At 51.6% G+C, this 12,492-nt stretch overlaps 1 protein-coding gene across 1 annotated transcript in view; it reads right to left on the bottom strand.

The window, feature by feature from the left end:
- The window catches only part of celsr3 (cadherin, EGF LAG seven-pass G-type receptor 3), a 51,075-nt gene extending 43,593 nt beyond the window's left edge, over positions 1-7,482 (bottom strand). Inside the window, 1 exon segment of the mRNA XM_014146319.3 lies at positions 1,803-7,482. Within this exon segment, the coding sequence (XP_014001794.3) occupies positions 1,803-7,368 (5,566 nt within the window). The 5' untranslated portion in view covers positions 7,369-7,482.
- Positions 7,483-12,492: the final 5,010 nt, after the last annotated feature.

Below are 12,492 nucleotides of genomic sequence, written 5' to 3' on the forward strand. Positions count from 1 at the left end.
ACACACAAACCAACACCCACCCTCACTCTCAGACACACACACACAAACCAACACCCACCCTCACTCTCAGACACACACACACAAACCAACACCCACCCTCCCTCTCAGACACACACACACAAACCAACACCCACCCTCCCTCTCAGACACACACACACAAACCAACACCCACCCTCACTCTCAGACACACACACACAAACCAACACCCACCCTCACTCCCCGACACACACACACAAACCAACACCCACCCTCACTCCCCGACACACACACACAAACCAACACCCACCCTCACTCTCAGACACACACACACAAACACACCCACCCTCTCTCCCCACACACACACACAAATCAACACCCACCCTCTCTCCCCCACACACACACACAAACCAACACCCACCCTCTCTCCCCGACACACACACACAAACCAACACCCACCCTCACTCTCAGACACACACACACAAACCAACACCCACCCTCTCTCCCCCACACACACACACAAACCAACACCCACCCTCACTCTCAGACACACACACACAAACCAACACCCACCCTCCCTCCCCGACACACACACACAAACCAACACCCACCCTCACTCTCAGACACACACACACAAACCAACACCCACCCTCACTCCCCCACACACACACACAAACCAACACCCACCCTCCCTCCCCCACACACACACACAAACCAACACCCACCCTCCCTCTCAGACACACACACACAAACCAACACCCACCCTCACTCTCAGACACACACACACACACCAACACCCACCCTCACTCTCAGACACACACACACACACAAACCAACACCCACCCTCACTCCCCGACACACACACACAAACCAACACCCACCCTCACTCTCAGACACACACACACAAACCAACACCCACCCTCCCTCCCCCACACACACACACAAACCAACACCCACCCTCACTCTCAGACACACACACACAAACCAACACCCACCCTCACTCTCCCACACACACACACACAAACCAACACCCACCCTCACTCCCCCACACACACACACAAACCAACACCCACCCTCACTCTCAGACACACACACACAAACCAACACCCACCCTCACTCCCCCACACACACACACAAACCAACACCCACCCTCACTCTCAGACACACACACACAAACCAACACCCACCCTCACTCCCCGACACACACACACAAACCAACACCCACCCTCACTCTCAGACACACACACACAAACCAACACCCACCCTCACTCTCCCCCACACACACACACAAACCAACACCCACCCTCACTCCCCGACACACACACACAAACCAACACCCACCCTCCCTCTCAGACACACACACACAAACCAACACCCACCCTCACTCTCAGACACACACACACAAACCAACACCCACCCTCACTCCCCCACACACACACACAAACCAACACCCACCCTCACTCTCAGACACACACACACAAACCAACACCCACCCTCACTCCCCCACACACACACACAAACCAACACCCACCCTCACTCTCAGACACACACACACAAACCAACACCCACCCTCCCTCCCCCACACACACACACAAACCAACACCCACCCTCACTCTCAGACACACACACACAAACCAACACCCACCCTCCCTCTCAGACACACACACACAAACCAACACCCACCCTCACTCTCAGACACACACACACAAACCAACACCCACCCTCCCTCTCAGACACACACACACAAGCCATCTCTTTCACACACATCTCTCTCTCCCCCTCCCTCTCTCACACATCCAGCCACACTTTCTCCCTCTGTCTCTCACCTGTGACAGTGATGAGCATGGGGGCCACCAAGGCTCTGTTGTTGTCCAGCTTGCGGCTCAGCCGGATCTCTCCGCTGCTGTGGTTGAGCAGCAGCAGGTGTAGGTCGTTTCCCCGGGTAATGGAGTAGTACAGGTGGTCTGACACGTCAGGGTCGTGGGCCGGCACCCGGCCGATCACGTCGCTGGGGAAACTGTTGGAGCGGTTGGACACAAAGTTGTTGAAGATGATCTGGAAGTCCTGGAGCTGGGGCTGGTTGTCGTTCTGGTCCACCAGCCGGATGCGCACCGTGGCCCGGCTCACCAGGGGGGCTGAGGTGGCCTGGACCACGATCACGTACTCAGAGTGGGCCTCGTAGTCCAGGTCTATGAGGGAGGTGAGCTCCCCAGAGAAGATGTCCATCTGGAAGATCTCAGGGATGTTACCTTCTACGATTTGATACATGATCTGGGCATTGGTCCCCTCGTCTGGGTCTGTGGCTGTGATCTGGGCCACCACCGACCCCACGGCGCTGTTCTCCTTCACCAGAACCTCAAAGTCGTCTGCCGGGAACACAGGAGCGTTGTCGTTGACGTCGAGAACCGTCACCTGGATGTGGACGGGCGTCCGCTGGGGAGGCACACCACGGTCCACGGCGTACGCCGTCAGCTCATAGAATGGAACACTCTCGCGGTCCAGACGACGGACCGTGCGTACGATGCCCGATGTGGGCTCGATGGTGAAGTCTCCGTCACCGTCCTCCCCATTCTGGAAGGTGTACTGGACACGGCCGTTGGCATGGGCATCTCGGTCCATTGCGGATATCTGTAGGACACTAGTGAAGGGTGGGGTGTCTTCACTGACGGTGCCCTGGTACCTGGGGCTGAGGAACTGTGGTGCGTTGTCGTTCACATCGTTCACATTCACCTCTACGTAGGTGGTGTCAGACTTCTGTGGGATGCCGTTGTCCCGGGCGGTGATGGCCAGAGTGTAGGTCATCTGGTCCTCGTAATCCAGCTCGGCTTGCAGGGTGATGGCTCCGCTGGACGGGTCAATGCGGAACTGGGGGATGTTGTCTTCCAGGAAGTAGGTGATGCGAGAGTTTTCGCCAACGTCATCATCCGTGGCGCTGATGACCACGACCGTGCTGCCCGGGGGGCGGTCCTCGTTCACGGTCACAGAGTAGTGAGCGCTCTGGAACACGGGCCGGTGTGTGTTGGCGTCCGTGATGTTGACGTGGACCTGGCACGTGTCATGTAGCGTGCGGTCGGAAGCCGTCACAGTCAGAACGTATCGGCGCTCCTGTTTGTAGTCGAGCGGCAGTGCTAGAGAGAGCATCCCCGACCCTCCGGCTGTGCTTATGGCAAAGCGGTTACGCGTGTTGCCCCCCGTGATCTGATAGGTGACCGCACTGTTGACATCACGGTCGACCGCGGTCACAACGACCACACTGGTGCCCACGGCTGCGTCCTCGTTGAGCCTCACAAAGTACTCTTTCTGCAGGAACTCTGGCCTGTTGTCGTTGACATCCATCACTGTTATAGTCACGCTGGCTGTGGCGGAGAGAGGTGGGACGCCGTAGTCTCTGGCCTCCACCCCAAAGGAGAAGTGTTCCACAGACTCCCGGTCGAGAACCATACTGACCGTCACCCAGCCGGTGGCGGAGTTAATGACGAAGGGCGTGTCAGGGCTGGTGCCAGTCAGCCTATACTCCAGACGGGCGTTGTCCCCAGAGTCGGTGTCAATGGCCTGGATGTGGAGGATGGAGCTGCCCACGGGGGCGCTCTCCAGCACTGATGCCTGGAACGGCGTGGACACGAAGATGGGAGGGTTGTCATTGACGTCGGTCACCTGCACGCTGATGATACCTGTGTTATTGGAGAGGGGCGGCCGGCCGTTGTCCTGGGCTCGAACCCTCAGAATGTATTCCCTCTCTGCCTCGAAGTCCAGAGGGGCAACTACCTGGATCTCCCCCGTCACACTGTCGATGGAGAACTGGCCCCGGCTGTTCCCACTGATGATGTTGTAGTGGACGGCCGCGTTGCTATCCTTATCATGGTCCGTAGCGCTCACCCTCAGGATCTCCGAGTGGGGCCGGACGTCCTCCCTGACCGCCACCACATAGCGCTTCTCGCTGAACTGGGGTACGTTGTCGTTCTCGTCCAGCACTGTGATGAAGACCTTAACGATGGCCGAGCGCGGCCCGGGCTCCCTTCCCTGGTCGCTGGCCTCCACGTGGAGGGTGTAGCGCTCGTTGGTCTCCCGATCGACCACACCCCGCGTGGTGATCAGCCCTGAGCGGGGGTCGATCTCAAATGCAGCCCGGGCTGCAGCAGCAGTGTCTCCTATGAAGCGGTAGCGGATGTTGGCGTTGGACGGGGCATCCAGGTCAGTGGCTCGGAGCTGCAGGATGGGGTAGCCCTCCTCCACGTTCTCCCGGATGGTCTCCCGGTACTCTGTGTGCTCAAAGATAGGCGAGTGGTCATTGCGGTCGGCCACAGTGATTGCCACCATGGTGGTGCCAGAGAGGCGTGGAGAGCCGTGGTCTGACGCCGTGACCCGGAAGTAGTGCAGGTCCATGTGCTCCCTGTCCAGCACCTGGGAGGTGGTGATGAGGCCCGTGTCAGGGTCAATGTGGAAGTAGTCAGTGGATCTGCTGTTCATGAGAGGGGCCATGGTGTAGCTGAGCCTGCCTGCTTCACCTGCGTCTGGGTCGGTGGCTGACATGGGTATGACTGAGGTGCCTGGGGGCTGGTTTTCTGGAACCTGCACCTGGAAGTTATACTGGGAGAAGTGAGGGTGTCTGTTGGCAGCTCGGCGAGCGCGCCCCACCACCAAAACCTCTTTCCCTCTGTCCTCCTCACCTTCATCTTCCACGGTCTGCCTTCCCAAGCTTCTCTCTCCCCTTGACCTGTGCCTTTCCTCCTCGTCTTCCTGTGCGCTTTCAGCCTCCTGCCACACTTTCTTCCCCTCCTCTTTTCCTCCTGCTCCACTCTGTGTCTGTGTGAGGCCGGCCCTCTCCTGACCTTTCTCTCCCTCTGCCTCTACAGTTGCATCTGTCTGGGCTGTGGCTCTCTTTGTTATTCTCTCTGACTCCCACTCCTCCACTTCCTCCCACCGTGCCTCTCTGGCCTGTCTCTCTCCCTCCCCCACCTGTAGTTTGCCTCCCCCAGACCCCTCCCGAACCTCGCCCCCCATATGCCTTTCTGGCTGACTGACACCTTCCTGTTGTAATGGCACCAGTTTACCTGATTTTAATTGCGGGCGAGTGGCCCCCTGGACATTAGTTAAGCTGTCGCCTGAGCTGCTGTCAACACAGGCAGTGTAGAGCAATTCTTCAGGGACCAAGCCCAGCTGTGAGCATGGTCCCCTCAGATCCGCTGACGCCTGTCTACTATTTCCACCATTTCTTTCATCATTCATCTGAACATTCTCCTCTTTGTTCTCCTTGTTGTTGTTGTTGTTGTTGTGGTTCTGGTTGTAGTTTCTGATATTGTTATTATTATTGACGCTGTGAACATTCTCCCCAAAAAATGGCTGAAAGTGGTGAGCCGAATTTGCATGTTTACTTGGAGAAAGCTGGGTAGAGGTTTTCATGGGTGCTGTCCATTGTGCCTGTGGTGCTGAACCTATGTGAAGGGGAGGGGGTCTGAAGAGGTGGCTAGTCCGTGGCTGGGAATGTGAGTCTGAGTCACTATCCCGTTTAGTCAGATTGAGCTCCATGGAGAATGAGAAGGGGTTTGTGATAACGAGATCCCTGTGAGTAACACCAGACTTAATTGCACCAGCGTGTACCGAGGCTGATATAGTGAGAGCGGTGATGGAAGAGAATATAGGTGTGACGATAGCTGACTCATTGTGAGCTGGCTCAGACTGAGGATAAGGAACATTGGCTCGAGCAGCCGATTCTGCTGCCTGTATGTCGTCATGGAATAAGGAAAATGAGCTAGTAGAATTTCTGTTTTCATTACCGGTTCCGTTAGATGGCAAACATAGACTATCCGTGATATTTGTGGTGGGGGAAAATTGGATGTCGAGATTACTCACTTCTATGCTTCCCCTGGGACCTATAACGTTGACTGAAAGTCCTCCCCCCACATCCATCCGCTGCAAACCACAACACCTCGTTCCGAGGAGAGACCCCCAGGGTAACCCCTTACTCTCTACCCGGGGTTGAGCGCTCTGTTCTCGGCCTGCCAACACTGATATTCTCTGTGGAGGAGCAGCCGGCTCCTTAAGCTTGGTTGTTAAATAAACAGATGCCAAATCCTTATCCAGATAATTTTTATTCACGTGTTTGTTGCCTTGTGCCTTCCCTCCCTCCCTCCTCCTGCCCAGAACCATGGCATGTCCAGCACTGGGGCTGGCGTGGAGCCTGTCTTGGGTATGCCTGAAATAACAACCTGTGAGGGCCATGGCCCCTTCAGTAATCCCGGGTGACTGGTAACATCTGGCTGCGCTGCCTGCGGTGGCTGAGGTGAGATAGCATGGGCAGGGCCCTTGCGCCACGCTCCTCCCCGTTCTCCCAATGGCTTTAGTAAACGAACGATTACAACCATCACTGGTGAGATCGATAACATTGTGACTACTTAAATGAGAACAAGCACCGGTGGCCACCTCGCCGGCGTCCAAAACATTATTGCCCAAATGAGCGTGAGGAGGGCCCCATGGCAGCTGTCCAGGTGGTTGCTTAGCTGTGGATATTTGCTGTGTTGGGGGAAGTGACCGGTGAAGGGTCCTTGTACACCTTTCAGAAGCCCCTCGAACGTCTCTAGTAATCTCCGGCGACTCGCTCTCAGGTCCCTGGTGTTGGCCGCGCACAAAGACTCTCCCTGTGTCGGGTTTGGCGGGCGGCAGACAGGGTGGTGACCGCGCGCAAACTCTAGTCCTTTGTATAAACCGCTTTTTGGCCTTTTGAACCCGCGAAGAGAAAACAAGTAAAACAACGCCCCTCTCCCCACCGCTGCTCCTGCTCCTACCTGCAGGTTGGGGGTGCCTGACTCCATTCCACGGCCCTCTCGCACCTCCTTCTTCGGTGCACAACGGTTCAAAAGGGTCTCCGTGCGCCCCTTGCCATATAAAATGACTCCACACCGGGAATGCTGGTTCCGATGGGAGACGTTGTAACGTCCACCTGGGGCAGATCACCGAACCACTGCTGCTCGCCAAGACCCCAGCTTCCCTTGGATGGCTCGGTGTCTCAGGGCAGGGTCCCGGGCTCCAACGACAGGTCCCTGCTAACTTCCCCGGGTTAACCGCGAACAAAGGGCTGAGGAGCAGGTGGAGAAGAAGTGGTGAGAGCAGGCTGGAACCCAGTAGCAGTGCAGCCATTAGTCTGGTAAGATCCTTTCTCCTCTCCCCCTTTCTCCCTCTCACCCCTCTCTCTTTCTCTCTCCCTCGCTCTCGCTCTCTTCGAGTGCGTCTCTCTCTCTTCCGTCGCCGGCTAGGTAGCCAGCTCCAGCGGCACCGCCCGACACCTTCCCCCGCGCTCCCCCGTCTCTCCGTGGGCCCGGGAAGTTGGCATTTACTCGCTGTGTTCGGTAGAACTCGGTCTGTCGGCGTCAGGGGTGCAGCAACTCTCCCTTTCATTCATATCCAACATGGCTCTCAGCACACCCCGGTGGTACTATCCATCCTCGCGTTACGCTCTCCTCCTCTCAACACCCCTCCCCCTCTCGCTGCTCTCATCCTCCACCTCCCTGGTTTATTCCAGCTCGCAGGGCTGTTAAACCACCGTAGCCGCCATATCCACAACTGGAAGGCGACTCGGAACTATATCTCACTCGCATTCATATTTTAGTAAACCCATCTAAAATAAATGTAATTGTATATAGGCTATAGCGGAACATAGTTGCAATTAAGCATATGAAACCTAATGCCATTTTGGTCATATTTATAAATATTTAGGCTTTATCAAATATTAAATTATAACAGAGGGCACTGTAAATTATATTTATTATTGCACATTTTGTCACTTGTAGCCTAATACATTTTAAAGACAGTTAGGCCTATGTTATATAGCCTACAAAAATGAATTGAGCCCCTCCATGACGTCATGCTCTGCCTACACATCGAGGAGTAATTAGTAGGCTACCTATTCATTGCTTTTCCTTCGATATGGTCATCACCCTTCACTTATTATTTTAATCAAACATGAATTTATACGAATATGACCAGTATATTTCGTTGAATTTACAAAGTGGATTAAAAAGTCGTTGATATGGAAATATTTTTATTCCAAATTCAGTCCACATAATTCATTCTTGATGGTGAATTCTACAACCTAAAATGAAATCCCCACATTTTGGGAAATGGCTGAGGGGGGGAAGGCGTGTCCGGCAGCCTTGACTTGCATCATCGGATGAGTTGTGGCACAAAATAGTTCTGCTATGAAAACCAATCTGTGTTCCTCTCAGTCTGGCTGTCGCCGCCACCACGGTCGGAGCTGACCCACGTATGTTGAAATATTCATGCTCCGACCACAATAATGTAGCGCACAAAAAACCTCAAACACTCGCGCTCTATGTTCTCGCTTCTATCCTTCTCTCAGAGCTGAGAACAGTAAGTCATTACGCGCGAGGAAGCGAGGGGCAGGCAGTCAGCCATGTTGGGTATCATTGCTCGCCTTGCCTGCACACCAACAATAATTGCTGTGAAAAGTAGGTTAGGTTAAACTGGCGAGCCGCCCTCTCCGTGGTTAGGACGGATACATGTCGACCCGCGCAAAGTCGTCTAGACAAACTGGTACTTGTGATATACTGAAATAGTGGGATGAAGAAAATCCAAGTAGGCTACATTATAGGCTATGATTCCATGATTTTCCTACGTTTAATATAAACAATGTATCTGGATATAAACACATTTTTGTATTAATGGAAAGTACCTGAAATGTGAAGTGACACCAAAGCAGGGGGCTGTAAAACTTTATCTGTTCATAATGTAGCCTAAAACCCTGAGCCATGGAGTACTATATGTTCAGCATTTCACCCAAGCTCAGGGTCAATATCATTAACTTAGGAAAGAGGGAAGTAATGAAACAAGACAAAAACGTAATGGGATAGATGGGCAGGCTATGGGAAATGCCAGCATTAAGAAACCATGGACAGCGTCCATATAAACAATGCTGAAAGAAGCCTACAGTAGGAAGCCCTGTCGAACACTTCAACCAAATAACTGTAAGTATGTGGACTACACCATGGATTTCTTTCCGAGGAGAAATTACTAAGCTAACATTCTGGGTCATTTTTAGTAGCGCCATGACCGACCTGATTATATACAGCACCATGGACAGCGGCGTTCCAAATCAGCCTGCTGCATCACTCGGCCCATTTAAGTCCACATAAGACATGTTAAATGATCATTCTTACTCAAAACATTTCACAAGTATTAGCTTTTGTCAAAATTGTAGGAAATTACACCAAAAATAATACAGGCTCAGGCTGTATTATGCAGAGGCCAACCAACTGTACAACATTGCTCTGGCAATGCAACATTCATTTTTAAGAGCAGTAATTAGTCAGCTAAATACACTCCTCTTGGTTAATGCACGTTTAGCACTACGCGGGGTGCTTATGCATGTACACGCATGCGTTTTAGAACGTATAGACACAGCACCCTTTTCAAGATGCGGCTGTGTCCAAATGTAGCTGCCTTGGCTCCCCTCCACGCAACCGTGGATCAATAAGCTCTGACTCCTCACTGGGGGGGTCTCCGAACTGCCGCAAGCCGCCATGCCAGACCCTGCTTTTCAACGGTGCGAGTTGCCATGGGAACAGTGAAAGTGGGGGTACTTTTAGCCTCTGGTGGATTATACCCCTCGGAGGGGTTGAGTGTGCAGGGAGGGAGGGGTGGTGTTGAGGCTTTCTGCACTCATTTTGCCTGCCAGTCACATACTCCGTAATTGCATGCCCCCGGCCCCTCTCTCCTTGTCTGACCAGGCCACGTGCCACAGTCGCCAGATCCTTCCCCCTCCCTGAAATCCTGAGCGGCAGGTGGTAGCGGAGGCCCGGTGTGCATCTGGCCTCGACCGGAAATGATGAGGCAGGAATACATTCATGAGAAGTGACGGAGGTGTGATTGGGACGGACATAGATTAATCGTGTCGTTTGCCAGCCAGTCGCCTGTTGTCATTTACGTCCACAATTTATGCTAGAGGAGGAGGACAAGGCCCTAGCCGTCCTGCCACTCAGACAGGTTGACACAGAGGGTCGCTATCCGGGAAGCCCCCCTCCATCCCTCCCCTCTCTCCGTACAAGTCATGATACCATATGGCGACAGCTGCGTGGCATGTGCGGGGTGATTGTGTGATTCTTGCCACAGCTTATTGGGCCTGTGGTTGCGTATGGATAATAAGCCTCCGCACGCTTCTCTGACTTGAATAGCATACCAAACAGCCGTCAAAAGATAAAGGGCCCTTAGCTCTCCTTGATCTCACAGTTGATTAGTGACATTCATGTATTCATTGGTCCAGACTCAAGTTCTATTGCAACCTGTTTCCCCATCACGTGCATGTTGTGCGCTTTCCTTCCGCCTTCAATAGAGTCTAAACCAAAAGGATGATGATGTCATTGATTATTTGGGGGAGATTAGCCATATGTGACCAAACCACAGGGCCTGTAGACCTATGTTCATTATCTGACTGCTAGTTTTATAGATTCAGACAGGGGCCTAGAGTTTGCCCAATTTGATCATGATATTACTGATCTGCCATCCTATACACAAAACACATCAATCCACCATTCTGGGTTCCACTATGAATCTAAACAAATTGGACAGATTTCTCTGTCATATAAACATATAAAGCAAATAGAATGAAAATCTCTTGATATGATGAAGAGAGCAGCAGGATCCCTTATACACACACACACACACACACACACACACATATATTCAAGTCACAGAGATTTGTTTATAAAAAGAATGACTGGATGAAGGGAGAGTGGCAGAGAAAGAGAAGTTCATGTTCAGTGTGGGCAAACAACAGTAAACAAATAATTTACAGACTGTGAGAGTCTGTGTGTGTGGGGGGGTTATAGGCCAGCTGTGTGTCCTCTCTTAGTCAGCCAGTGACCCAAATCACAGAATAGAGAGAGAGAGAGAGAGAGAGAGAGAGAGAGAGAGGCGTGGGGGTGAAGCGTGGGAGAGAGAGTGAGTTGACATTTAAAAAAAAAATAAAAGAGAATGAGGAAAACGAATGCGGCGCAGAAATACATAAAACCTGACATATTTCCTACAGTCCCTGAACAGCTTTTATCACCATTTCTCTCTCACTACACATGCACAACTCCCCCAAGCATATTCCCATAGAATGGATCAAATTGCAAATATCCTAATGAATGTGAACATTCAGGTAAAACACGGATGTAAAAATTCCATTAAATGAAATCATTCACTATGAGGGAACATTCAGGACATAAATCCACATTGGCATATTACCAGTGCCAGATCAAATTGAATCCTCAAAATACAACGTAGAAACACAGAGTCACTGTAATATATAGACTGAGATCTACACTGAGTGTACAAAACATTAGGAACACCTTCCCAGTATTGAGTTGCATCCCTTTTTGCCCTCAGAACAGCCTCAATTCATCGGGGCATGGACTCTACAAAGTGTAAAAAAACTATCCACAGGGATGCTGGCCCATGTTTACTACAATGCTTCCTGCAGTTGTGTCAAGTTGGCTGGAAGTCCTTTGGGTGGTGATTCATTTTTGGTACACACGGGAAACTGTTGAGCATGAAACCCTGCAGCGATGCAGTTCTTGACACTCTCAAACCGGTGCGCCTGGCACCTACTACCATACCCTGTTCAAAGGCACGTAAATCTTGCCCATTCACCCTCTGAATGGCACACATAAGCAATCCATGTCTCAGTTGTCTCAAGACTTAAAAATCCTTCTTTAACTTGTCTCCTCCCCTTCATCTACACTGATTGAAGTGGATTTAACAGGTGACGTCAATAAGGGATCATAGCTTTCACCTGGATTCACCTGGTCAGTCTATGTCATGGAAAGAGCAGGTGTTCTTAATGTTTTGTACTCAGTGTATATCAGTAGGCTTTATGAGATCATGAGATTCTAGAGCACTATAATGGGGGCATTTCCACCTGAGACTTACCTCACACCAGTGTGTTGCCAATGTTCATATTAAAAGTGCTAATGTTATTTTTTTAGGGTGGGAAACTGTTTTTTCCATCAGGAGTGTGACACTAAAGACTTGGGGCGAACAGAATCAACAACCTATGCATCAACAAGACTTTGTGAGATGGTGGTAAATGGGCAAGACAAAATATTTATGTGCCTTTGAACGGCGTATGGTAGTAGGTACATAACAATGGCTAACTGAGAATGATTATCACATTGAGAAGGTGGTAATCGTCCACCTTGAGAAGGTTATAATCGTCCACCTTGAGAAGGTGATAATTGTCCACCTTGAGAAGGTGGTAATCGTCCACCTTGAGAAGGTGATAATCATCCACCTTGAGAAGGTGATAATCGTCCACCTTGAGAAGGTGATAATCGTCCACCTTGAGAAGGTGATAATCGTCCACCTTGAGAAGGTGGTAATCGTGCACCTTGAGAAGGTGATAATCATCCACCTTGAGAAGGTGATAATCGTCCACATTGAGAAGGTGGTAATCGTCCACCTTGAGAAGGTGATAATCGTCCACCTTGAGAAGGTGATAATCGTCCACCTTGAGAAGGTGATAAT

The sequence above is a fragment of the Salmo salar genome, chromosome 15 (assembly GCF_965601325.2).
Source record: "Salmo salar chromosome 15, fSalSal1, whole genome shotgun sequence".
Taxonomy (NCBI): Eukaryota; Metazoa; Chordata; class Actinopteri; order Salmoniformes; family Salmonidae; genus Salmo; species Salmo salar.